Source organism: Brassica rapa, chromosome A01 (genome assembly GCF_000309985.2).
Source record: "Brassica rapa cultivar Chiifu-401-42 chromosome A01, CAAS_Brap_v3.01, whole genome shotgun sequence".
In the NCBI taxonomy this organism is placed as follows: domain Eukaryota; kingdom Viridiplantae; phylum Streptophyta; class Magnoliopsida; order Brassicales; family Brassicaceae; genus Brassica; species Brassica rapa.
The window spans coordinates 28213818-28240817 of record NC_024795.2 but is presented as its reverse complement, the minus strand read 5'-3'; the positions used below and the strand labels follow the sequence as shown (position 1 = coordinate 28240817).

The 27000-nt window shown below is 35.3% G+C and overlaps 9 protein-coding genes across 10 annotated transcripts; 2 read left to right on the top strand and 7 right to left on the bottom strand.

Annotated features, from left to right (window-relative positions):
* Positions 1-1550: 1550 nt before the first annotated feature.
* LOC103850006 (hydrophobic protein RCI2B) lies at positions 1551-2474 on the bottom strand. The gene is made up of 3 exons (XM_009126709.3): positions 2374-2474; positions 2125-2247; positions 1551-1747 (listed from the first exon to the last, which is right to left on the bottom strand). The coding sequence occupies exons 1-2, from the start codon at positions 2452-2454 to the stop codon at positions 2164-2166; spliced, it is 165 nt and encodes a 54-aa protein (XP_009124957.1). The 5' UTR covers positions 2455-2474; the 3' UTR covers positions 1551-1747; positions 2125-2163.
* On the bottom strand, positions 1565-3890 carry LOC103850005 (hydrophobic protein RCI2B). The gene is made up of 5 exons (XM_009126708.3): positions 3789-3890; positions 3566-3690; positions 2374-3158; positions 2125-2247; positions 1565-1747 (listed from the first exon to the last, which is right to left on the bottom strand). Exons 1-2 carry the CDS (start codon positions 3867-3869, stop codon positions 3604-3606), a joined length of 168 nt encoding a protein of 55 aa, XP_009124956.1. The 5' UTR covers positions 3870-3890; the 3' UTR covers positions 1565-1747; positions 2125-2247; positions 2374-3158; positions 3566-3603.
* Positions 3891-6142: 2252 nt separating this feature from the next.
* On the bottom strand, positions 6143-7138 carry LOC103850004 (late embryogenesis abundant protein At3g53040). The gene has a single exon (XM_033276605.1). The coding sequence runs from the start codon at positions 7136-7138 to the stop codon at positions 6143-6145; it is 996 nt and encodes a 331-aa protein (XP_033132496.1).
* A 710-nt stretch (positions 7139-7848) lies between these two features.
* On the bottom strand, positions 7849-9492 carry LOC103850002 (heavy metal-associated isoprenylated plant protein 43). Its single transcript, XM_009126703.3, has 3 exons — positions 8848-9492; positions 8686-8761; positions 7849-8611 (listed from the first exon to the last, which is right to left on the bottom strand). Exons 1-3 carry the CDS (start codon positions 8857-8859, stop codon positions 8271-8273), a joined length of 429 nt encoding a protein of 142 aa, XP_009124951.1. The 5' UTR covers positions 8860-9492; the 3' UTR covers positions 7849-8270.
* An 854-nt stretch (positions 9493-10346) lies between these two features.
* Positions 10347-11477, top strand: LOC103850003 (germin-like protein subfamily 2 member 3). The gene is made up of 2 exons (XM_009126704.3): positions 10347-10535; positions 10747-11477. Exons 1-2 carry the CDS (start codon positions 10427-10429, stop codon positions 11292-11294), a joined length of 657 nt encoding a protein of 218 aa, XP_009124952.1. The 5' UTR covers positions 10347-10426; the 3' UTR covers positions 11295-11477.
* Positions 11478-11723: 246 nt separating this feature from the next.
* On the bottom strand, positions 11724-19183 carry LOC103850001 (germin-like protein subfamily 1 member 7). 2 transcript variants are annotated; one of them, XM_033291529.1, is made up of 2 exons: positions 13930-19183; positions 11724-13574 (listed from the first exon to the last, which is right to left on the bottom strand). In XM_033291529.1, the coding sequence occupies exons 1-2, from the start codon at positions 14070-14072 to the stop codon at positions 12989-12991; spliced, it is 729 nt and encodes a 242-aa protein (XP_033147420.1). In that variant the 5' UTR covers positions 14073-19183; the 3' UTR covers positions 11724-12988. The 2 variants fall into 2 exon arrangements, with proteins under 2 accessions (XP_033147420.1, XP_009124949.1); XM_009126701.2 differs by having other exon boundaries at positions 11724-13551; positions 13946-19183.
* A 244-nt stretch (positions 19184-19427) lies between these two features.
* Positions 19428-22975, top strand: LOC103850000 (T-complex protein 1 subunit gamma). Its single transcript, XM_009126700.3, has 12 exons — positions 19428-19607; positions 19693-19754; positions 19840-19912; positions 20296-20363; positions 20456-20525; positions 20721-20789; positions 20879-20950; positions 21075-21148; positions 21326-22114; positions 22191-22295; positions 22392-22466; positions 22548-22975. The coding sequence occupies exons 1-12, from the start codon at positions 19583-19585 to the stop codon at positions 22731-22733; spliced, it is 1668 nt and encodes a 555-aa protein (XP_009124948.1). The 5' UTR covers positions 19428-19582; the 3' UTR covers positions 22734-22975.
* On the bottom strand, positions 22762-25835 carry LOC103849999 (sugar transport protein 6). Its single transcript, XM_009126699.3, has 4 exons — positions 25490-25835; positions 25038-25357; positions 24333-24959; positions 22762-24224 (listed from the first exon to the last, which is right to left on the bottom strand). The coding sequence occupies exons 1-4, from the start codon at positions 25617-25619 to the stop codon at positions 23778-23780; spliced, it is 1524 nt and encodes a 507-aa protein (XP_009124947.2). The 5' UTR covers positions 25620-25835; the 3' UTR covers positions 22762-23777.
* Positions 25836-25884: 49 nt separating this feature from the next.
* Positions 25885-26937, bottom strand: LOC103849997. The gene has a single exon (XM_009126698.2). The coding sequence runs from the start codon at positions 26874-26876 to the stop codon at positions 26304-26306; it is 573 nt and encodes a 190-aa protein (XP_009124946.1). The 5' UTR covers positions 26877-26937; the 3' UTR covers positions 25885-26303.
* Positions 26938-27000: the final 63 nt, after the last annotated feature.

The window sequence follows — 27000 nt, the reverse complement described above, 5'->3', positions numbered from 1 at the left end:
AGTTTATACAGATGTATATATAATGACGTTTTCTATATGGTAAAAAGATTTATGTTAATAGTGGTGATGATTTGACAGGCTGTATATAGTCACAACTATTAGTGCTTACTCATTTTGTAGCTAGAAATGCTAATTTTAGCTTCAAATTGTTAAGGATTAATTGAGTAAAAATAATTACTTAATTATACCAATTAATTAGTGCTTACTCATTTTGTGGGTGTAATTAGTGCTTACTCATGCTACGTCACAACTATTATATTGGTGAGACAGTTGTTTATTTTTGATAAAATGATGAGATGACAAGTGTTGAAGCTTATCTATAAAATCTAATGCGAGTCTATCCACACGTTATATGTGAAAAGTGAAAACGCAACTTTGCAAATATGATGTGCGAATGGCTTTTTATATTTGTATATGTAGGATTATATATTAAAGTTGATTTGGATCTTGCATCTTCTTTTTTTTTTTTTGCTAAATATCATGCATCTATTTTCACATTCGTTTTAGTTTGGTCTATATGGATAACTGTTTGATACAAATAGCGGTTCCGATCAAGTAGGCTACAGCTAGCAAGTCCACTCAATTTTTTTAAACATTACAAAATCCACTAAATATTATGAAATACCGTCAATTAACAATTATAATCTATGAATGAGAAACCATTCAGTAATGAATGGGAGATGCGAGTAATTTTTGTAAGTCTGATGATACATACAAACTCGTATTAGATCTTCTAAAGGTTGTGGAAGACTCGTATTCGTAATGAATTTGTCTTTGATCATGATGTTAGTAGAAGCTACGAAAATGTTAAACCGTGCTGGTTACGATATTAAGGAATGTATTTCCAACTCCGATTGGTCACAGAAGCAGGTAGTGGTGATTCTAGACAACAGAGGGATGGACTGTAACGTTGGACACCCCGTTCGTCAGAGGATGGACTAATTAAGTGTAATTAGATGGGGTGTTGGTCAGAGGATGGACTAAGTGTAATTAGATGATATGGGTGATATAGCAGACGAGCCAATCTCCTACCCCGATGAGTCAATGAGAATGGTAGTTCAAAGAGTAAGCAATATTGGAGGGGGTATTTGTCTTAAGCTCTCATTAGACCAGAGTGTTGAGTTTTGCTCATTGCTCAAAGGGAAGAGAGAACTACTACCCATAATGTTTTTGGAAGCTTGACTTAATTTGATTGCTTGGACAAATGAGAGATAGCAACCTTACCCATAACGTCTCAAGGATCGCAAGTTCAATTCTCGGTGGGAAAGATCAATTCTCCTAAGTAGAATTAATTTAACATGGTTTGTGCTTCGTTATATGGAATGTACGGGGGGCTTCGGCATAGAATTTCCTATTCTTAAAAAAAAAAGATACATAACGTCATGATGTTGTTGTTTTATGCTTGGGAACTATTTATATATTTGTGTGAGCTTCACCAATTATATGTATTGTAGCTAGTTCTCATTGCATGACATTGCCTTTGATTTCATTAAATATGATTTCATGCTTTATCAATGTTGCATTTGTTTATTGAAACGAGAAAATACTTGTTACAAAAAAACGATAGAAAAAACTATTTATATATTTGAAAAACTTGAATAAACAAGTTCTTCACACAAAACAAAGGATCTCTTCTTTATATATATCAACAAAAACTATGCAACACACAACAATGATAAAACCCTGACTGAAGAAACGATGAATCCTAGTCACACAAAGATGTGAAAACACGACGAAACAGCTGTTCCTGCATAATAACAACACATGAAAACTTGTCAGAAAAATTATTGTACTTGTAATATTTGTGAATGAACAAAATATTGAAAATTCCGAAAAATATATTTTAAGATAGATATTTCTAATTTATCATTACAGTTAACTTTAGTTTTTATCGAAAGCACTAGTAAGTGAATACTATTAACAATACCTTACCTAAATTACCTTGAAATTATCATTTTCATAGCAATATATTGTTAGATAGGTTCACCACCTAACATATACTTGATAATCCAATGAAAAATTACCAATACAAACTATATCAAAAGATGACTTCTCAAAACTTGTTTCATGGTCATGTTACTCATGTATTCATGGACAGAGAGAGAGTACAGAGAAAAAGCTTACAAGGAGATGAAATGAAAAGAAGAGATGATAGATGGTAATTTATTTGGTGAGGACATAAAGAGCGTAGAGGATCCCAGGAAGATACCCAAAAAGCGTCAAAACCAAACATATCCAAAATTCAACCTGCAATAAGATTCCAATTTTTATGTTTGTGAATTTATATATTTGAAAAATAACTCCATGTTGAAGATATTGTAACTAGTAAAATCCGTTTTATAAGAATTTTTTTAAAAAAATTAAAGTAATTACCTCGCAACCATATCTAAGAAAGACACCAAGAGGAGGCAAGAGGATAGCGAGAAGAATATCTATGAAAGTAGCTGTTCCCATTTTTCTTAAGCTTTAAGAAGTTATTGAGAAAGTTATTGAAGCTTCAGAGTGTGCGTGTTTGTGTTTTCTTCTTTACTCTTCCTTCATGTATCTCACACTATATAGAGATATTTATGAGCAACGTGGTGCTTACCTTACGTCTTCCTTTTTCTTTAAGCTAAATGAGGAATTATTTCATTTTGATTTAGCAAGGGCGAAAGGGATTTAACGAGATATAACCTAATACTCCCAAATTACTAATTAGCACTAGGAGTGCCAAAAACGAAAGAATAGTTTGCCTAGCGCGTCACGGAAACCGTGTTCATGTGGGGTTGCTCACAACTGGTGGGGGTGATGATTGTGTTGTATTTCTCATGGACCACGTGAGTTTACCAACTATGATACAAATTTGCTTTTGATGAGATGAACCATGTGAGTGTGACAAAGGAGTTATATAAAGCAGGGTTTAATTTTTTTTTGGTGGTGGTCCAAAATTCAAACCTACTCTACTACATTTTTTTTTTTTTTGTAAACTTACTCTACTACATTTTTACCACGGAAATAAACAAGTTACTCACATAAACCAACGAATTCTTCTTCATATATATCAGCATAAAGTATATAATAATACAAATACAACAATGACAATCAATTACTCAGAACAGATAAAACAAATGATGAAGCAGTCCCAATGGGAGATCACGACGACGAACAGCTGTTTCCTCCTATACAATACCAATGTAAAATTAAATTTTGGTCAGTAAATTCCTTATAGTAATAAAAAAACTCAAATGGAACATGGAAAATATTTAACAAAAGAAAAAAAAGATGCTATTATTCGTTGGTTGGAATCCTCTTAATAATAAGATTATGGAGCTTTTGATGCCAAAAAAAAAAGATGCTATTATTCGTTGGTTTTGCGAAAATGATACGTAACAATATCTCACTAATTTCTTATCGGGGTTAGGGAGTCTTTATAACTTAGAAAACGTGGTTCACCTAACATATACCTAACTAAGTCCACTAAATCAAAAATGATTTATGTAAATCTCGTTTTATAGCCATCACATACGCATGTATGTTTATATAATAATTAATCTATATCGAGTGAGAGAGATCGTAGAAAACTTACAAGGAGACCGAGAGGAAAGAACAGATGAGATATGAAAATCAGTCCTTGGTGATGATATAAAGAGCGTAAAGGATCCCGGGAAGATAACCAAACAGCGTCAATATCAAACATATCCAAAACTCAACCTGCGAACAGAAAATTTAATAAAATCCTCAAAATTTAAAATACGAGTTTTATATGATTGAACATAACACAGTAGTCGTCGATTGAAGATAAAATATACCTTTAAGCCAAATTTGAGAAAGACGCCGAGAGGAGGCAAGAGGATAGCCAGAAGGATTTCTACGAAAGTAGCTGTACTCATTTTTCAAGCTCTTTGAGTTTGTAAGAAAATGTTTATGTTTAAAAGCTAAATTATAATAGAACTTCTCTTGATGATTCTGGACTCTTGAATCTCCTTGTATGGTCTGGTTATATATAGACCTGACTTTAGAGAACTGTATGAGCCACGCCACGTGGTGTCCACTCTGTATGGCCTTTTTCTTTAGGGATATTTTTTTTTTCATTTTTTCAAACCTTAATGATTTTTTTTTTTGATCAAAAATGATTTATTTGTTTCTTTTTTTCTTTTGGGAGTAAAAGAGGGTATCTTACAATTTACTTCAAACAGATTAAGTGAATAATAACTCTTAAATTAATTATTTCCTGAAACCTATTGGCTCTAATATACTGTTTCTTTCTCATATTCTTACTTTTACCCCATGTTTGAATAAAAACAAATGATAAAACCAGTATATCATGTTCATTGATAAAAAAAATATTGATATTTAAATAAAAATTTCTTATAAGTATTAGGAAAGAGTCACACTATCAATTTGAGGTTACCGTGTCATGTGTATAAACTAATTTCCTGGGCACCCAAGACAAACTTATAGGAATTTTTTTTTTATCATTTATATAAATTGAAGGTGATGTGGGATATAGATACGTGCACGAAAATAACTTCAACTACGTTTTGACGTCGATTTAAATTGATAAACCCATTACGCTAGCTAAAAGTTGCTGAAATGTGGCCTTTAGTTGATTTAACTAGGTTTCCAGCCCGGTGATACTATATATTTATCCTATTAATGTAGAGCTCTTATTCTTTCTTGAAAGAAATCGGTAATTAAATTCTATACCAATTATACAAAATGTCACATTGAAAATATCCAATGTTAAAATCAAGAAAAAACAAATTCTACGAATTCTTTTATCTGTTGACAAAAAAACAATTGTTTGTCGTTAGACTACTAAATTTCATGGCACTTGTCAGGAAGTTAAATAGCGTACCAAGAGGTACACGTAGCCCAAGCACAACGCATTTTATATATGTTTTGAAACCATAATACTATTCAAAAACCATTTTATTGTCGGAATGGGAATGTGGGCCGGGACAATCGCCGCCGTGGAGTTCGGCGAGAGGTATGGCTTCACACCTTCTAGCAACAGTAACAAGACACGTTGACCAGTCACATGCCTTCAGGTCTGTCAACACATTATCCGGCCGTCCTCTCACGTGCCAAGTCCATGCTTGCACTCTGTGTGTTCATTTCTCAGTTTGTATTCACTGTATCGTATTTTGCATCATCAATGTAGATGCATCGCTGGTTTGGATATCGTATATAGTTTGAATATAAACCTATTGGTCGGTCCGCGTTTCAATAACCGGTATAATTAAGCATTCTTTTATCCAAAAATAAATAAAAGAACTACAAACTTTGAAGAATGTTTAAATTGTGGTTGTTGACGTATGACCTATCCCGACTTGTTTTGGCTTCATTTCAACTTCCGTATTTTGTAGCGAAAATTAATGTTAAGTTAACAAGCTAACCAATCAAACATTGTATATATATTAATGACAGCAAAGCTTAGTTGTCATTGAATACTCTTTGATGCAAATAAAGAAAGTTACAAAATAATGATATTTTGAGATCCTTATGATAGTGTGGTCTGTGGATCATTCTAGTCTGGCTTCGTCTGTCAGTATAATAGCATATGTTATTTCTTCCTAAAGTCGCTTTCACTGAACAAATTTTCTTTACAAAATGGTCATCTATTCCTTAATTATTAAATTATTGTGGCCGACACCAACGCATAACCGTGGCATCGAATTGACACCGCACATATTAAAAGTGTTTCTTACTTTATATATGATGTCCTAATCAAAGGTGGTTATGTCATTTTTTCTTGTTATAAATAAGTGGTAATATCTTGCTTCTTGAAACTATTAGTTCCTTTTATCATTCCGAATAGATTCGGTCCTGCCGACGTTGGTCTTAACCGGTTGGTATGTTGATCCATTCTGTACACCAGTTATCCTGGACATTGTTTGGGTTACAAAATAACCCATTAAGGCCCATAAAAGCCCATTAACTCCCATAAGAATTTGAGACTAAACAGAAATTACTTCCATGACAATAACTTGAAGAAATTTCTAAACACACATCCATAACACAACACAAAGCTTGTAGGTTTACAGATATAAATTGTAACCACACAACCATAAACAAAAAGCAAAAGAATGTTCTGTTTTTCCCTCACACGAAGCAAAATAAATTTAAAAACCTTGAAAAAATTTAACGCATGACTTCTTTATCACTTGACTTTGGTTTCTTCTTTGGCTTCTTCAGTTGTGATAGTCTTAGAGCTTGGAGATTTTCCAATGATGGCTTTCTTTGCCTTAACAAGAGACTGCTTCACCTTTGACATAATGCTGTTTGAATGTTTTTGCTTAACATCAACTTCTTTGGTTGTGACTTCTGCTTCTTGTTTCAGCTCATCGCTCACTTCAACAACCTCTGATACTTTCTCTGTAATTGATTCCTCTTGTTTGTTTCCTTCAGTTTCCTTCTCTCTTGATTCTGTAGCAGTGTCTTTCGTGATGTTCTCATCTTCTGTAGCTAGTTTAGTTACGACATCTTTGGCTTCACTTGCTTTCTCTAGTTCATCCTTTGATGGTTCTTCCACTACACGCTTCTCTTCAGTAATGGTCTTCTCAATGACATAAGGAGGAGATGAAACGTCGTCTTCAGTCTCAACCCTAGCTTGTTCTGTTGATTCATGTGTTTCTTCTGCTTTTACTACTTCAACTTCTGGTGCCACTTCCTTTGCTTTCTCAAGTGAAGTCTCAACTGTTTCAGAAGCCTCTGGCTTTGGCTTGACTTCAAGAACCTCAACATCTTTAAGATTGTCTTCTACAGTCTCTGAAGGTACTTCTCTAACAAGTTGAACATCAACTGGTTCCACCTGTTTGCTTCCAACTTCATCTGAAACATAAACCACCTTTTTCTCCTCCTTATCTTTATTGTCTTCTTCAACAACACTCTCCACTATTTGCTTCTCTTCTGGTTTCTCCTCATCAACAGCTTCAGTATTAACCACTGGAACAAGGGTTGATTCTTTAAGTTCCACTTGCTCAGCTACCTTCTTCTCGTCACTTTCACTTTCATCTTTCCTCTCTTCTGTAGATTCCTCCTTTGTAACCTTCAGGTTTGAATCTGAAACCGGTTTGTCTTTCACTACATCCTCAGTTTCCTGCAATACTATCTCTTTTTCCATCAACTTAGCTTCTTGATTCACCTTGTTCTCCATTGGCTGCATCAGGTAAAAATAATAACTTTTATTATGGAACTATAACCACACATTAGGTGTTGCTTCGTTTATGGTTTCTTTTAAATCCACGTGCTATATAATCATGTTTGAACATTCCAAAACAGTGGAAGATACAAACCAAATTTTATCTCATTCACTGTAACCTAGCTTTCATAGTTGCTGGTATCAAGAGATTATTTAAGTTTTATACTAAGAGACTATTCTTCTATGAGAGCATACGTATGTATATTAGATTCTGTCACACTGAAAGCATATATGGATCTTACTAGAACAAAAACAAGATGCAGAAAATCTATCTATCACGCTTAAAAGCATCACTTAGAAAGGTATACATAAGATGAGTACATAAACATATGTAATAAGATTCTATGGGGACAGAGGTAGAATGTCTGAGCCAGCTTACCTTATCAGATGTAGTTGCAGTTGTGGTCTGAGAATCTGAAGCCATGAAAGAAGATTCAGAAGGAATGAGAATAAAAAGTAATGGACAGGGTTCAATTTCAAGAATTCAGATGATTATATGCAGATTTGATGAAGAACTTAGTTTGGCTGAAAAAGGAAAATGATACCTATAATCACACAGAGTGGGGAACACTGGTTAGCTGTCTCTCACTCTAGAACCAGGGTGTCAGGTGTCAACACACTCTGTATCTTCTCTACTCTTTTCACTTTCTTTATCGTCTCTAATATATTGTTATTCTTATCCATTATCTGCATTTGTTGGAAATTTGTGAAATTTTTTGTGGGACTAATATTGACAATACCAATATTATATATCTATCAACTACTTGCAATGGAAAAAAAAAAAGAGGAATCATTTCTCTATGATTGCATTTAAACTCTTATGGGTAAAACTTTGTTTTGGGTTTTATTATGGATTTCCAGAGCAGCACAATCAATCATACATTTCTCCAATGAGATTTGGAGTTTATGAGACTATGCATCAAAGGAGCTACTAATTAAAACAAGTGAAAGAGAAACAACAATAAAGATACATATCTTATAAAAAAACATAGCATTATAAAAAAAAAGTATTACTAATATAAGGTTCGGGACTTGACATGAAGGTTATGATAAAAAGTAGCAGCAATTAAGGTAAGATATACAAGACTCAAACAATGGTGCAGCCGCTTCCACTTTCATAGGTAGTAACAGACACAACATCACAACTTGCGCAGTAAGGATTAGAATACATAGGCTTGCAGTTGCATACAGGCTTTGGTTTTTCAGGTGGTGGTGGTGGTGAAGGAGGCTTTGGTGGCTCAGGCTCTGCTGGAGGCTTTGGTGGCTCTGGAGGCTTTGGCGGTTCTGGAGGTTTTGGTGGTGGTCCAACGCTGATGATCACAGGCTTCTGTTTAATTTTCTTGAGTCGTGAAGCAACGCAGACCGGATCCATTGTTCCCACTACGGTAAGTATGTTTTTCTCCTCATCTAATGATATATGATTCACACCTGCATCAAATCTCATGTTTTTAGTAGTAGGATATGTTAGAGAACTGATTGCTTTAAGACTTTCTTCTTAGTACCTTCAATCACTGTGACTGCTTCCAAGATTGCGCTATTGCATTTCCCACAGTTTATATCCACCTTGATCTCAACTTTCTGCTCAAAACCATATAGAAATTAAGAACAACAAAAATGGAAACATTCCATATTAGGTTTGAGAAAAGTGGTTATAGGATGTTTACCTTCACAGTCATAATGGATTAGACAAGAATGAAAAATGGATTAGTGGAATCTTTGAGGATGGAGAAAGAAGAGAAAAAGTTATGGGAAACATGTGAAGACAAGAGATGATAGATTGTAATAGAGTTGAAGCAGTTGAGGTTGTCTTTAATCAGTATTAAATAATCAAAGAGATTGCAATATCTACGTGCTTGGATGCATGTTTATAAATATATTTGCTTAGTTGGTATTCAATCATCATTTTATATATGGACTCTACTTGCTACATTATTGAGGAAAGAATTTGTTTCATTATACAAACATTTATGAATATATTTTGTTCCATATTCTATTATAATTTGTACTTACTTGACCCCCCAAATATGTTTAATATTAGATATCTTATGATCATGCAAATGCATGGGTAGATAAATTCGATTTTGTTCACCTCTAGCCAGTTTAAAGCTCTGATTTAATTTGTTTGGGTAGAAATAGAACAATGCCTTCTGGTTTGGTTATCAAAACAGAAGGACCAGTTTGGATTTGATTGAACCAAACAAACCTCTTGAGTTTTATAACCGATAAGCAACCAAAATCATTGTCCCTTCTAGGGGTGGGCATTTTACCCGAAATCCGAAGTGGCACCCGAACCCGATCCGAAAAACCCGAACCGAAATCCGAACCGAAGTAGCAAAATATCCGAACGGGTATTGAATTAGGAGAGATTGGATATCCGAACCCGAACGGGTAATATCCGAACCCGAATGGATATCCGAAAATAACCGAACATATGATAATTAACCTTATATTTATAGTTTACATCTTTCATTTTATATAAAATATTTATATTGATACTACACATACTTTAAATTCATATGATATACATACAATTACGTAGAAGATGATTTGCTATTCGCTTAAAATGCATGTCAAACTTCTTATTTCAGCAATTAACAAAAAGTTACATCCAAAATTTAAAAACAATAACCAAATTAATGTCTTTTTAGTTTGAAAATGTTATGTCCAAATATATTAACCATGCAATCTATTAAAAATAAAAAATAGTTAAGTGAAAAGTTATATATTTAAATACAAGAAATTTGAGAAATAAAAATTTTCATTTTTTTTCTTCAAAATCTAAATATCCGAACCCGATCCGAAATAACCGAAACCGAACTTAAAATACCCGAACCCGACCCGAAGTACAGAAATACCCGAACGGGTTCTATACCTCTATACCGAAATACCCGAAAATCCGAAATACCCGATCCGAATCCGAACGGGTACCCGAACGCCCACCCCTAGTCCCTTCTTTTAACATTTCAAGTTTGTTGATTATTAGGGTTTAATGGTATATTTATGGTGAGTGTCAACGTATAACTATAGGCTCATTGATGTCTCAAACATTCAAGAGTCATTTTAATCACCAAATATAAACCAACGATCAGAACACCTAACCTAATTATGGCAAAAGTTTAAAATTAACGAGCCTATGTTCCCCTATCTCCATTGGTTTCTCCATTGGATAAATCTTCTTGACATATATAAATTGAGAAATAAGGTCAAAGGGTTTTCTCAAACTCATCAATAACATTTCTCGAAATGGCTACTTCCATGATTTATCTTTTTGTTACCATCTTGCTTGTGGCCGCCCACACGGCTTTTGCCGAATCAAACATGCTCCAAGATTTTTGTGTTGCTGATCTCAAGGGTATCACATCTCTCTAATCTGTTCTTCTAACATTTTTATTCTGGAAAAAAGTAGATTCATGCCACATTTCTGAATAATGAAGAGGATAGGATACGTCTCTTTTAGATTTATTTATTTATTTGTAAAGTATGTATATGTATGAACTGGAATCACTAATTTTCTTACAACACTATAATTTTGTTGTCATTGACTTTAATCATGTTCTTAATAGGTGAGAAAGTCAACGGATACCCATGCAAAGACCCAGCACAAGTAACACCAGAGGACTTCTACTACATAGGCTTAGCCAATGGTGCATCCACCACGAACACCACACTGGGCTCAGCCGTTACAGGTGCGAACGTTGAGAAAATCCCTGGCCTCAACACTTTGGGTATCTCCATGTCTCGGATCGACTACGCACCAGGCGGACTCAACCCGCCGCATCTTCACCCTAGAGCTTCAGAAGCCATATTCGTCCTAGAAGGACGTCTCTTCGTTGGATTCTTGACCACCGCTGGAAAACTCATCTCCAAACATGTCAACAAGGGAGACGTCTTTGTATTCCCTAGAGCCCTCCTCCATTTCCAGCAGAACCCTAACAATGCTCCTGCTTCTGTGCTCGCTGCTTTTGACAGTCAGAACTCTGGGGCTCAAGGTGTTGGACCGTCTCTGTTTGGTGCTAACCCTCCGATTCCTGATGACTTGCTTGCCAAGGCGTTCTATTTAGAACCACAGGAGGTTCAAAAGGTTAAGGGTAAATTCCCAGCTAAGAAATAAATATAGGTTCAGACCAAACCCATAAATGCAATAATGATATACAAATAATGAACATAAAATGTAAGCTACTAAGCGAAAGCAAAAAAAGTGCTTGTAAATATTATTTTTGAATGTTGTAGATTCTCTTTTAACCTTTTTGGCCCATTCATTATAATAAGACCGGTTTCAACAGTACACTTTTCATAATCAATCTTTGAAGTCGTTACCTTTTTTGAACATTTTGAAACAAATAATAGGATGTGTTGCCAATCCTGTTGAATTCTAAATTCGTCTTCAAATGAGATTTGAATATTAGTTTCAAACAAAAATATATTCCATTAAAGGGCATACTTTTAGGGATAAAATGTATAAATACCGTATTTTAGAAGTTTCTTATTCGCAAAATGTTACAAAACTATAAGTAGCTTAAGATAACAAAACACATACATCATAATAGAAATTGTAGTTTCACATATCTTTAGGTACCATAAATTAGCCAGCAAATTTGAATCACGGAGGATTAGATCTCTTCACATTGGGAAGAAGAAAATTTACCATTTATACTTAAGAGTTAAGAGCCCTTTTAACATGTTAGCTAGCTAATCCGCATTCATAGTTCATTTCTGTAATCATGTTAAGCTTGTAAAGATTATTTTGGGGACATAATGTAAGCGGCTATCAAAAATTTCCATTCAAATGCCGAAAACATACGAAATCTTAAGTTCATCTTATTTTTTCCAAGTTGATGCTTGGTTCACATGATAACTGTTAGACATCACATGAGATGAAATGGTCTAATGGATTTTGATCCGCATCATTTCCTTGACATCATGCAAATTTTGGTTTAGAGTTCATGAAAAAATGTGATCAAAATCAAATTATTGATTAAACCTTACAAATCAATGACTCAAAAATGTTCAAAAGGAAGTATTAAAAATTGAAAATACCTAGAAGAAAGGCAAAATAAAGTTGTTTATGTATGCTCATGCTTCGTGAATTGTAAGAATGTGTTTTTGTAATGATGTTTCTTGGCACAAAGACTGTTCAAATATTTAAGCTCAAATTCACAGATAAGTCTAATGCTAACAATTTAGTTTGATAAATCAAACACTTCACAGAAAAAAAGATGCATAAGTTTCATTTCTTGTAACCAGTGCTCAATGTAGTGACACTCATAGGTCTACGATCAACACACAGAAGCGATTATTTTCAACAGGATTCAAAAATGATCTTGCATGCGTATTTCAACTGGATTGTGCGTTACTTTGTAAACCAAAAATTACGTTATGACTCGAATAGTAAACCAAAAACTGAGTGGAGAAGTCAAATCTCTCCAGAAACCAATGTCACAGGATTGTTCATCATTTCTTGGAAAGGGGACAGATGGATTGCTTTGGCAGAGAATAAATTTTCTCCTTCGATCAAAAGGAACTGTAGAGAATTTTACCTTTTACATTTTTTTCCAACTTACCTTTTTGGATGTTAGCTATTCACAAAAGAAAGAAAATAATTAATTTTATAGTATATAGATTGGCTTCATTTTCATGCGTTCACAGTTTCTATTACCAAATTAATAACTTATGTTTACCGCCTTAATTGTTTTATTTCAATTTTCACACACTATATTACATACCACATCACACCATTTATTCATATTTTACATTTTCACGTCATTCCTTTTATCTTTCTTTTGTTAATTCACTCCTTTAATCTTATTAATAATGACGATCATACTTAGAAGAAAACCTTCCTTCGAGAAACCTAACCACGTTCACATCCAGCTGAAACGCTTTAGCCAAAATCTCCGGCATAATCAAAGGCGTTGAACCAAAAACCGCGTCCGCGATTGTGATCGTACCGGGGTTTTGGCTTCCAAGACCAGCAAACGCAACCGCGTTCGTCCTCCCAACGTTCACTTGAAAATGGATCATTCCGATGGGGAACACAAACACATCCCCGGGATAAAGAACCTTCGAGAACAATCTGTTGTTGTCTTGGTTCGATGTTACAAACCCTACCAAGAGCGTTCCTTCAACAAGGACGAGGATCTCCGTGGCTCGTGGGTGCGTGTGTGGTGGGTTTTGACCACCCGGGGCAAAGTCGATACGGACAAGAGAGACTCCGAGGGTGTTGAGTCCGGGGATTCTGTCGACGTTGACGTTGGTTACGTTGGAGCCGACGCGGTTCATGGTGTTTCCGGCGATGTTTAGACCCGAAGTAAAGAAATCCTCGGCCTTCACGTATTTTGGGTCTTTGCAGAATTTTCCGTTCACGAAAACTGAAAATAAGAGATAAAACATCGTTACGTATTATTTGTCGCATTGTTGATGATATGTAAACGTTCAATATTAGGTGTGTTTTATTACTGTTCTGAGTAATTAATTATGCTGTACATAGTTCGTAATTTGCTTCGTTATACGACATGCATGTTGGACTGAAGCATGTATCGAATTATAATTAGGAGCATTTGAATTAGTTTCAGGGTATATTTACACTTTAAACCAATTTGTTCTAGTTTCAAGAGCCATCACTTCATCATTGAATTAAGACAATGTATTATAGTTTCAAGGGCCATCACTTTACTTTAATTTCTTATTTCTAAATAGAGACGGTAGTAATAAATTATAATTAGTACTGTACGATATTAAGGAACCATATTAAATAGAGATTACCGCCATTAGCGCCATCGACGGCAACACAAAAGTCTTGAAGAGGACTTGGGTCGTAACAAGAAACAAATGAAGATGCTAAAGCCAATACGATGACTATGGCTACAAGGAAGCGTAGAAGGCCTTCCATTTTTTGTATTTTGGTATATTTTGTATTTCTTTTGTCTATAGCTTTGTGGTAAGTATTTGAGATATTGCATTTTGCACAAGAATGTTGCGCTATATATAGCACAATACATCGATCATTGATATTTTTTTAAGTTCATAATGGGTATTTTATTACATTAAGTCGTACAAAAATTTAGTGGTCATATCTCATTGGTGAGTACTATTTTCGATTAGAAGATTAATTACGTGAACGGCCGACTTCTTAATTTAATTTGGAAAATATCTTCAGGCAAACTTTATAATTGTAAATGACTTAAATGAGTTAAGTGTGAAGATGCAAATGCCTTCGGATGGTAGGTATTACACACGCGTTTAGCGATATATAACATGGTATCCACTGCTAGCAACGTCCCAATGTGCTGTATTTTTCTTTGTAAAACTACACATCAATACTATTAAAAGAGAAGGATTTTTAATAAATCTACTTAAAAAAGTTGTTTGGATTCTTTCATTAACTAATAATATTTTGGTCTTATATTTGGACAAACAATATATTACCTTAAATTTCTCTAACAATTATTTAGTCAAAGCTTTTATTTATTATACACATATCTTTTTGTAAACAAAAATATTATACCATATATATATGATCTCATAAATTTGGTTCAAGAAAATATAATATCACGTACACTTTATTATACTCTTCTCCAAATATGTCTCATTAACTTCATAATTAAGATAAGTTTAAAAATTATATATTATGTTAATTTTATTTTATTGATAAATAACAATTTAGTATTTAAGATAAGTTTAAAATTATCAAAAAGCCAACAAATATTTTTTTTACTGCTCAACAAAAAACCTACAAATCTATACCATTAAATTAGCCAAAAACCTTTCAAATAAATCTTACGTTTCACCAATTGAACAAATGTAACTTTTATAAAATGCACAAAAATATAATGGATGGTTAGATTTGGGCATTCGGGTCTTCGGGTCAAATATAAATCGGTTTCTTTCAGGTCCAAGTTCTTTGGGTCTTGGACATTTATATCCAACTAGGTATTTGAATTTTTTTTTTGTTCAGATCGGTTCCTTTTAGTTCCAAGTCAATTTGAATCAATAATTCAATTATCTGTAAAATTTACTATGTAATTTGGCTACGTAATGAGTCTAGCTTAGTTCGAGTATTTAGGACAAAAAGATCTAAAGAATCCGAAAAACCAAAAAAATCAAAACACGAAAATACCCAAAATCAAACAAATAACAGAAATAACTAAATATCTAAACGACCAAAATCTTACCCGAGAACCAAAAATATCCAATATTTAAATATATTTTCAAAATTTTGAAATTTTACCCAAAACCTGAAACTATAACATAAAACGCGAATCCAAAATTTACAATAATATTTTTATATTGATAACATATATGAATTACTCAAATATACATAATATGAACAAAATGTTCTGGGTACTTTGGGTACCCAGAGTCCAATAGAGACCCACAGGTCCAAAAAAATCTAATAGGTACTTTTTCCCAATCCCGAACCTCAATCTGTATTTCGTATTGGTTTGGTTGGTTTATCAAATTTGGGTAAAATTTTCATATTTAAGAAAGAGTTACATAAGAGTGTATATAAAAAATCTCGAATAAACTTATTCATAAGTATATAAGTTTAAACAAATTTTTGTATTCGATATAATGCGACTTTTTAACATAATAATACACAATATACTCAAAATACTATCTCATATCCAATTTCATATATAATCCATAAAACCCGCGCTTTCGAAGCGCGGGTCAAAATCTAGTGTAATTTAAACATATAAATACAGTAGAAATTATTTAAAATGGGGAAGTTAAGTAAAGTAGTATTAATGTTTTTTTTTAAAAAAAAATATGGGAAGCTTTTGTAGTATATATAACGAAATTTCATTTTTTCAAGAATATGAATTGTATTTGAAATTTGATGACCAATAGATTTTTAGTTTTTTCAAAAACAAACAAGAGGTTCATATAGAGTAGCTAGCAAGAACTTACATATGTAAGATTTTCGGTTTAGAAAGCGTTTGAAATCAAATTTTGAATAAAGTTTGAGTTTAAATGTGATATATATAATCGAGCATTTTTTGACAAAAGGTTTATAATCGAACATATAAGTAGCTCACCTGGCCCTGCCTCAGTGGATAAACTGACCTGATGCTGATGACATCCACAATTTGGAGTTTCAAAAAAGGAGGCGAAATGTAAATGTTCAATTTTGTTTGAGTGCTCTATCCATATATCATACAAGTCAATAGTGATTGTTTGGTATATAATACTAACCTTTTTTTAACACAATATATAATACTAACTATATATTGGATTACACGACATATTGAGATTTGAAATTTCAATATATTCGTTTTTAAATATGATCAACTAGTTCAAAATACATAAGAATGTAAGTGATGGCTGCGTATACATCATGAGGAGAGTGACCAAAATATTCTTGGTAAGTTGGAAGTTGGAAGATAAAAACATATTAGTGCAGAGCCACTTAATCAAAGTGCCCTAACCACTAAAATACGGTCTTATTAAACACACAAAATGTGAATATTTATTTGAAATAATAAAGCACGTGCGTTGCAAGTTGTCGATTATAAATTGGGTGTTGAGCTCGTGAGATGGTGGCAAGACATTCACTTATCTCAAATATTAATATATTCTTATATACATGGATAAATTCCATCGCAATAATCCATGACATCAACTCCATTCGTTTTACTGTCTCTTTTTCTCACTCGAGGAGGCTGCTGTTATCTATAATAAAACTATCCAAGCATTGATATGTTTGACTAATTATCACCAAAATTACAGTGCTATATATCTATCATGATATGTGTTATATAAGACATGTAAAAAGTATTAGCATTATTATCAAGTGTTGTTATTTTTCAATCTAGACGTTGGATAACTCTATCAAGTGTCTTGGTCAAGCGATACATACCGGAGGTGACGTTGCAAGTCTCATAAGCTGTTAGAGGCAAGAATGTTGGAACTTTTTTTGTCTGTCTTCGTTCCTAGAAGGTTTATCGATATAAGAGATGATTTTTGACAAACGTAGCTAGGTTATTCTTCTATCGGTTCACTGAGAAATAGAGAGAAAGGATCATGAAACCTATCAGTTGGTGCAATTGACCACAGTGAATCCTTGCGTGTTTAGATCAAAAATCCATCCCACGATAGATTTACACTAGTAACCTTCTATTTCGGTTTGAGATCTCCTCCAGTTATACATAGAATCGTTTAACTGTTTTCTAAATCGGATCAAGATTTTATCCATAAAATGTTGTCTCTCTTTACCATAGAGAAGTTACCTTCCACAATATGAACCGTAAAATTTCTAAAAAATCTTATAATTAAAGATGTTACGGGCTTCAACCCAAAACTTCATAATCTATATATATATAAAAATGTTTGCTTCACTCCTGGGGTATCCACGTCACTGTCCACCTCAAAAAGTCATGCTCTCTGGTGTCGACACCTGTCCATAAACTAAAACACAACTTTTCTTTAATGTTCTTTTTCTAAATAAAATATTTCATTAATATCTTTACTTTGAAAATGAAACATCAGAACAAAGACGTTTCCTGTAAATCGAGAAACGGTAGATCCTAGATTACGAGGAGAAGCTTAACAAAATCTAACAACAATGAACAACTCAGAACAAAGAGAGAACAAATTGGGGGAGGGAAAGAAGACAAAAGGGCATTACTACCCGCTCCGATTGAACTCCAGTAGATTCCAAATCCACAACCGCCGTAGCCGGGTGTCCAAAACCAGCAGAACGGTTCGTTGATGGTGTATCTTCAGTGTATAACCACTGTCGGAGCTGTCCCACGGCCACCAACGCTGGTTCCCAAGGGGGAGATCCGAATCCCAAGAACCCTAGCCGCCGCAGTTGAAGCTCGCCTTCCCACGGGCCGAGGATCTACACGTCTTCAATCATGCCGGTAAAAAGCATCTTTCGCACCGGAGGTTACAGATCCCAGCGAACCGCGACTACTAGGTAAGGTCCGCCGTCAACAAAAATCAAACTCACAACAATCGGGATGAACCCCAAGACCCCAATGACCAACTAGCAGGGTCCGACATGGTCACCAGAGTCCCAGAGCTCTCTTAGGGAACCGCCGCACCAATGGTTCCACCGACACACGGAGAGAGAAGCCAGATTCCTCCGATAGACTGAGCCACGTCTGTTCTATCATGTAAAGCGAAGTCCGAAGGAAAAGGGATGGTGGGAGACCTCCATACGAACCGGCACCGGAACCCTGTCGTAAAGATAAAACTAGATTTGGGAGAGAAAGTTTGAGCGCGTGGATCTCACTGCCTCTCAAAGGCAAACTTCCGTTTCATTAATGTTATATAAGTGTTGGTTTGAGGTTTTGAAAACACCCGTGATAGTCTCTTTAGAATTGGGCCAGTGGCAACAATAACATGCTATTTAGAATTGGGCGATAGAATAGATCAAACGAAAATCCAAATTAGTTTAATGAATAAACCAACTAACATTAGTAGACTTCATGTCTTAAACCAAGGTTTAAACTATATGTCAAGTTGCACACGCTATGCGCGGGAATTTGATGGATCAAATCTGTCACACCCTAGCAACCTTTTTTAAAAATTTAAAACTCACTACCAAATTTTCACACTTAACTCTAAATCATAATTCTAGATTATTTAACCTCATGTGACCGTAATAATTTTTATTATAAATGTATATTTACCTTTTTAATGAAATATTTCAGTTTATAAATTATTTATGTTATGAAAAAGATAAAAATACATTAATTATATGACTGTGATATATTAATTTAAAAAGTACATTAACTTCAAAATACATTAAATATATTAATTTTAAAATTTTCTGTAGTGAGAAAAAATCAACAGTAGACCATTGTGATTTCTTTCTATTAATCACATGAATACAACACTGAAATAAAAATAACTAAAATATGACATGTAATGCTAAAAGTTTTTAAATAGAATTATACATCTATAAAAATTTAAATCTCAACTTACAAAATAAACATCCCGCCCGTAGGGCGGGCCGACCCTAGTATAATCCAAAAAATGTTCATAACCGCACATTATAATTTTTTTAAGAAGATTTCTAAAAAATCTTATAATTAAGATGATACGGGCTTCAAATCAACCCAAAACTTCACAATAATCCAAAAAATGTTCATAACCGCATTATAATTTTTTTTTTTTGGAAAAGACGTCTTCCTAAAACAGTTTTCACAATTGTTTCGTCGATCAACAAGAAAATTCGAAGCCACAAAAAACAAATGGGCCTATGGGCTTTGTTAAGATTTGGGCTTTTAAAAACCTGAAGACTAATAAAAAGGAGAGCGAGGAGAGCCGCGAAGCAGCACTAATAAGCATCTCTTCAACCTTCTCATTGAGCTTCTTCCGCTTCTCAAAATCTACTCCCTCGCCGTCTTCTTCTCCGATCCTTCAACCCACGCTTAGATCGCACACATCATGAACGCTCCGGTTCTCGTCCTCAGTAAGTCACCTTCAGATCTCGTCTCCTTTGAATCTTTATTAGGTTTCTTTACACTCTCACTTACCGCTTCGTGAAAATGTTTCAGAGGACTCGTTGAAGCGTGAATCTGGAACGAAGGTTCACCATGGGAACATCCAAGCTTCCAAGGTATATAAATAAAGTCCTTTCCTTTTTGTGTTTGGTTGTTGCTTCGTTCTCTGGTTTGAATCATTGGTTTTCACTATGTTTACAGGTTGTGGCTGATGTCATCCGGACCACATTGGGTCCACGCTCTATGTTGAAGATGCTTCTTGATGCTGGTGGAGGTACTTTACTTCTTCTTATTACTGTTTTTTTTTTTAATATTCTCTGTAGATCTTATAAGAGAGGAAGATTAGGTTTAAAGTTTACTCCTTTTGAAAGGTTCAGTCTTTACAGTTTTGTAGTTCTCTTTAGTTGTCTAAGCTGTTCTGTTTCAGTCTCTGAGTTAGCTATACATAAACCCTTTATTAGGTGTAAGGTTTATGCTTCTTGAAACTACTCTGCTTCACTTTCTGAGTTAGGTTTATTATCTATGCAGAAACCTAAATATTATTGTGGATTTTACTATTTGGTTTGAGTTTTTTTTTTTGATTCTTGGATCCGTTCTCTTCTTCTATTGTTATGGTGTTTTTAATGTGGTAAACTCTTTGTTTCTGGATCTTTACAGGGATTATTGTTACCAATGATGGGAATGCTATTTTGCGTGAACTTGATGTTGCTCACCCTGCAGCTAAGGTTTCACCTTTTTCCCTTTTCATGAACGTTCTTGTTGTCTTCTCATTGTTCTTTTTTCTGATATGTTTTTCTTCTCTGTGTTTTGATTGCAGTCGATGATTGAGTTGAGCCGCACGCAGGACGAAGAAGTGGGTGATGGGACTACATCTGTTATTGTTCTTGGTATGTACAATATATCTGATGACTCTTTTGTTGAAACTATTGTCTACCAGTAGGTTTGTTTTAAAGATCAGTGTAAAAGGCAGTGTTGTGATGTTGTATTGTGGATTTTATACTTAAAAAGTAATGTGCATCTGTTCTTAGAGCAACATATTTTTTGCTGCTTATACTGTCACTGATTTTTTTTTATGCCAACAGCTGGTGAAATGTTACATGTTGCTGAAGCATTCATTGAAAAGAGTTACCATCCCACAGTCATATGCCGAGGTATACTTGCCGTATGATTTGTTACTCTTCCACAGTGTTGTAGTTTTTTTACTTGTTTTTCATTTGAATATTTTTTTTCTTAACTGCAGCTTATATCAAGGCTCTCGAGGATGCTATCGCTGTTCTTGACAAGATCGCCATGTCAATCGACGTCAATGACCGTAAGTCCACTTCTTCCTTCTTCTTCTTCTTTTGATATTTTTCAGACATGGTAGATGACTTTTCTTTCCTGGTCATGGACTATTTACTCATGTTTACTGATACGAAAATGTATTGTTATTGCAGGTGAAACCGTACTAGGATTAGTCAAGAGCTGCATAGGAACAAAATTCACCAGCCAGTTTGGAGATCTTATTGCTGTGAGTTTACTTAGTAAATATCTTTTCTTATACGTCACACCGTAAGCTTATAAGCACAAACACATTTGCACTCTCAAAGATCGCACATTATTTAGCTTGTTTCTAGGCTGTGTAATGGATTGTCACAGAGTATTATGCTCAAGGTCCTAAACGGATTTTTTTATGTGGCTCTTATAGGATTTGGCTATTGACGCCACCACTATCGTTGGTGTTGATCTCGGGCAAGGATTAAGGGAAGTGGATATCAAAAAATACATCAAGGTTGAGAAGGTTCCCGGCGGCCAGTTGGAGGACTCCAAGGTTCTCAGAGGAGTCATGTTCAACAAAGACGTAGTAGCTCCCGGCAAAATGAAGAGAAAGATCGTCAACCCACGGATCATCCTTCTCGACTGCCCACTCGAGTACAAGAAAGGCGAAAACCAAACGAACGCCGAGCTGGTCAGAGAAGAGGACTGGGAAGTCCTTCTCAAACTCGAAGAGGAGTACATCGAGAACATCTGCGTGCAGATACTCAAGTTCAAGCCCGATCTGGTCATCACAGAGAAGGGACTCAGTGACTTGGCATGTCACTATTTCAGTAAAGCTGGAGTTAGTGCGATTAGAAGGCTGAGAAAGACGGATAACAACAGAATCGCTAAGGCGTGTGGGGCTGTGATTGTCAACAGGCCTGATGAGCTTCAGGAGTCTGATGTTGGTACTGGCGCTGGCTTGTTTGAGGTCAAGAAGATAGGAGATGATTTCTTCGCCTTCGTTGTTGATTGCAAAGAACCTAAAGCGTGTACTGTCCTCTTGAGAGGACCGAGTAAAGATCTTCTCAACGAAGTGGAAAGAAACCTTCAGGATGCTATGTCTGTTTCAAGAAACATCATCAAGAACCCAAAGCTTGTGCCTGGTGGTGGAGCCACTGAGTTAACCGTTTCTGCCACTTTAAAACAGAAGAGTGCAACAATTGAAGGGATCGAAAAGGTTTGGCTATAGTTTAAAGATTCTTTAAAAAAAACTCGCAATGTGGTCTCTTAATCAGATTGTAATTTGAAAACAGTGGCCTTATGAAGCAGCTGCTATAGCTTTTGAGGCTATTCCGCGTACTCTAGCTCAGAACTGTGGAGTTAACGTGATCAGAACAATGACAGCTTTGCAAGGAAAGGTATCTATCGTCTGCCATTGTTTTTTTCATTACCTGACATGTTCTGGTACTGAATCTTTCTCATTGATTGAATCTTTGGTGTTTTTTTGGTATTAGCATGCAAATGGTGAGAATGCCTGGACTGGAATCGATGGAAACACTGGTGCAATAGCTGACATGAAAGAGAGCAAGGTAAGAACATAAAGCTTTGCTTTGTGGTGAATCTATTGTTTCTTGGGACTTTGTTTTAACACTTTGAATCTTTGTGATTAGATATGGGATGCGTACAATGTGAAGGCTCAAACGTTTAAGACAGCGATTGAAGCGGCGTGTATGCTTCTGAGGATTGATGATATAGTGAGTGGTATCAAGAAGAAGCAAGCTCCAGGAGCTGGACCTTCAAAGCCTACCATTGAGACAGAAGGAGATGCAGACAACGAGCAAATTCTTCCTGACTAGAAAAGTTTTGCTCCTCACCAACATAAACTTCTTTTTCTCGTCTTGTTTTGCTATATTTTTTCTTTTTTGATCATGTGTCTTGTGAAACTTGATGGCAGTCCCTTTAGTATTTTATGCTTTTGCATTTAACTTGGTAGTGAGTGATGAATCTTGGTATCAGCACAAGTTTATGATTCATGTTTTATGACCAACTTGCTGATTCATGTTAGTTATTTTATCAATGAAACTCTGTGAAAATTTTCCTCACAGTTTATAAGTTACTCAATGAAACTCCATGAAACATAGAATTCTACTTTTTGGGGATGTCAGTGGGAATTAGATTAATAATGAGTTTTAGAATTTTCAATTTTAGTGTTATTGGTTTACAGATTTTTTACATTTTCATTAAAATTTAGTATTATTGATTTAATGATTCTATAATTTTATACAAAATCATCTGTCATTCAAAAAGTTTTAATTTTAATGATTATACAAATCTATTAAAGTAAGTGTTATTGGAAATTAAATACTTAACATTTTAACTCATAAAACAATATGAAAATACTACAAATTTCTCTTGAATTCTTAGAATCATTACATTACTTTATTTTTATGGATTTTCTCAATATAAAAAATTCTCTACAATTTTTTTCCAATTTAACAAATCTCTGAACTTTTAAAATCAACAAATTCTATAGAAATCTAAATTCCACTAACACCCCAAATTTGTTTTTGGACAACATAGAATTATACTACAAAAAAAACATAAAATTGTACATAAGTTATAAATTGTGAGGAAAATTCTCATGGAGTTTCATTGATAAAATACCCAACCTGAATCAACAAGTTGGTCTTATTACACTATATGTTCCCACGAAACAAAAGAAGTAACAAAAGAATTCAAACATCAACAAGAAAAAAAAACAGGAAAAAAAAAACAAGTTGGTCTTATTACACTATATGTTCCCACGAAACAAAAGAAGTAACAAAAGAATTCAAACATCAACAAGAAAAAAAAACAGGAAAAAAAAAACACACACACAAAGAGACGTATGGTTTCTTTCATTAAGTTCTCTTCTCCACGTCCTGATGATCATCCTCAGCAAGCATATACCTCTTCCAGAACCAATGTGGCTTCCACACTCTCTCCCTCATTTCATCAATTGGCACTCCTTTAGTCTCCGGTATGAAGAACATCGCAAACAGTCCCATCACAATGATCCAAGCGCTGAAGAAGAAGAATATCCCCGACCTCATCCCGCAAAGCATCGACAAGAAAGCCTGCGCGATCACGAACGTGAAGAACATGTTGCACGAGACCGCAACAGCGAACCCTGCACTTCGAGTTTCTAGAGGAAACGTCTCGCTAGGAATTAGCCACCCTAAAGGACCCCATGACCAAGCAAAACCCATCACGTAAACACACACAAAGATCACAACCACTAAGGCTTGTGGCTTCCCTAGTGTTCCCGTGGTTCCCAAGTCTTTCGCTAGGATGATTCCAATGATCAACTGTTACAAGAGTTTGTTAGTCTTATAGGGATTACTTGTGAAGCAAGATACCTACTTCAAGATTTTTTTTTAAGTTTTAGTGGATTACTTGTGGATCAAGAAACCTACCTGGCAAATAAGCATGTGAACGGAAGATTGGAGAAGAAGGAATCTCCTTCCAGTTCTGTCGACGAGGTAAATCCCCACGAACGTACTGAGAACATTGATCACTCCGGTGATAACCGCAGAGAGAAGAGCTGCATCGCTTCCAAAGCCAACGGTCTGGAACAAGACCGGTGCGTAGAACATAATGGCATTGATTCCTGTAAACTGCTGGAAAAGCTGAAGAAGCATTCCGATGATGAAAGGCGGGCGACTCGCTGGCTTTAACAGCTTCCTGTAAGGGTCCTTGACTTGACTCGCGATCTCGCAGGCATTGACGATAGATTCATACTCCTCATTTATATCGTCAACTCCTCTGATCTTCCTTAGCGCTTCTTTGCCTTCCTCGTTCTTGTTGCGCTCGATGAGGCTCGTGGGAGTCTCGCAGATGATCAATGAACCGAAGAGGAGGATAACTGCGGGTATCGCGGCTCCACCGAGAGCAATGCGCCATCCGTTAGGGTGAACCGTGGCAGTGAAGTAATTGACAAGGTTGGCGATAAAGATCCCGATTGTGACCATGAGTTGGAATACAATGTTGAGACCTCCCCTGAGCTGCGCCGGAGCAATCTCCGACAGGAAAAGTGGCACTGCCTGAAAATTTAAGGTGTATAAAACAAGGTTAGGTCATTTCTAGATATCTTACGGAGCAAGAAAGCTTTATATGTCTACCTGATTGCCAAAGCCGACACCGAAGCCAAGCAAGATTCTTCCGATGATCAACATGACGATGTTAACGGCTCCTGCGGTTAGCCCGACACCGATCAAGAAGAAGATAGAAGCAAACTGCATAGTGGGCTTCCTTCCAAGTTTGGAACATACGGCTGAAGCCAAGAAGCTGGCCACGAGGGCGGCTAGGTAAAGAGACGATGTGAATAGCTGCAAGAACTGGTTATCATACTTGCAGTAATTGTTCTCGTGAACGTGCTGCTTCTTCTCCCACACCGAGGGGAAAAATTTCTTCAAGAAATCGTCCATCGCCGTAACTCCACCTTTAAAATCATTAACGTTAGCTTAGAAAAAAAACAAGAACAGGTAACTTATTACACAAGTTAGGGCTTTTGGAGTTTTGTGTTCTTGGAACGCAAGTAAGGTGAAAACTGATACAGAGAAAGAGAGTAGACCAGATATTCCAATGTCGTAACCGAAGATCAAACCGCCGAAAGCGGCAATCACAACGCAGACAAAGACATAGACAGTCATCTTGGCTTTGAAAGCCGGAGCATTCCCGCTTGACGATACAACAACAGCCATGTTCGATCAAACACCACCACTCAAACCTAATTTATCTTGAAGTGTTTGTATACGTGTTGTGTGTATGCGTAAGCTAAAGATGAAACATGAAGGGAACTGAAGGAGACACTGCTTGAAATAAACAGATAATGTTGGATAGAAGATGAAGGAGATCACGTATTTATAAGACATGTCACAGAGTCAAAGACCAAACTGAGATCCAAACTTGTCTAAAAATGGGATTGTGTTTCGAAAATAGCAGAGGCGAGATCTACGGTTATTGTATGGTCTGTAAATCATTTTTGTTTTGTTTTGGTCTTTTGGATAATGATCTTGTCTTTTCTTTCCCCACTAATTTCTGAATCACATATTCGATAAAATTGTTTTGAACGTTTCATAATAATTTTATGTAATATGTATACTCAGCTAATTGCATATAACTATTCTATCATTTGGTTACTTCACAATTCACCCAATATACAACTTAAACTGTTTATTTCTTTCTTTAAAAGTTTAGATTTTTCTCTTTGCACAGGGAGATAACCATACACATTCTTTTCCTTATTATCACTTTGAATTCATGTGGAAGTAACTTAAACAAACATCAAGATCAAAATGAAATGAAAAAATAAACAATATGATTACATGAAGAGGAACTCTTCCCTACTAACCTTCAACATGTTCACCTGAGAAAACATCAGCGTTTTATAGCTTAGTGTCAAGCTCACACACCTGCATCTCCACTTCCATTGAAGGAAGGCTAAGCACAAGTTTACAATGCGATACTGTATTTAAATGTGCCTTGAAGATTCCCAACACTGTGATTTTCCCCGGCATATTTGCCTTGGTCTCTATCACAATTGTTCTTTGCAATATATCTTGCAAAATATCACCTAAATCTGCAACAAATTTATCGATCTGAAGTACTAGAGGACATGGCAAAAGCGCCGAGCCTTTGGCTGGGAGTGTAGTCGAAGGAAGAGTGAGATTTCCCACTAGAATATCTCTGTAATAAACCAAGTTCTCCACCGTCTTGTATTCAAAATCTGCAAGGTTGGGATTCGTCATTAGCATCTGAAGTGTGAGAGTAAAATTTAGCTGGACATCAAATGTTGGTGATACATATGTGGATACGTCTTCGACAGTTGAAGACACGGTTTGTAGTATAGGATGTTTTGGTTTGAACACGGTTTGGGCAAGAACTAAGGTGATCATAAAGGTGGTGAAGAGGATGCAAATGACACCAGAAACTAAATAGCAAATGCGTAGTTTGGTCATGACTATTATAGTTATGTTATATTTGATTGCTTTTGTTTATCTAAAATGTATTAGAATTTACAGAGCTAGTATGCTATTTTATAATAGAGATTTATACAATGACAGCTAAACATAAGAAGAATGA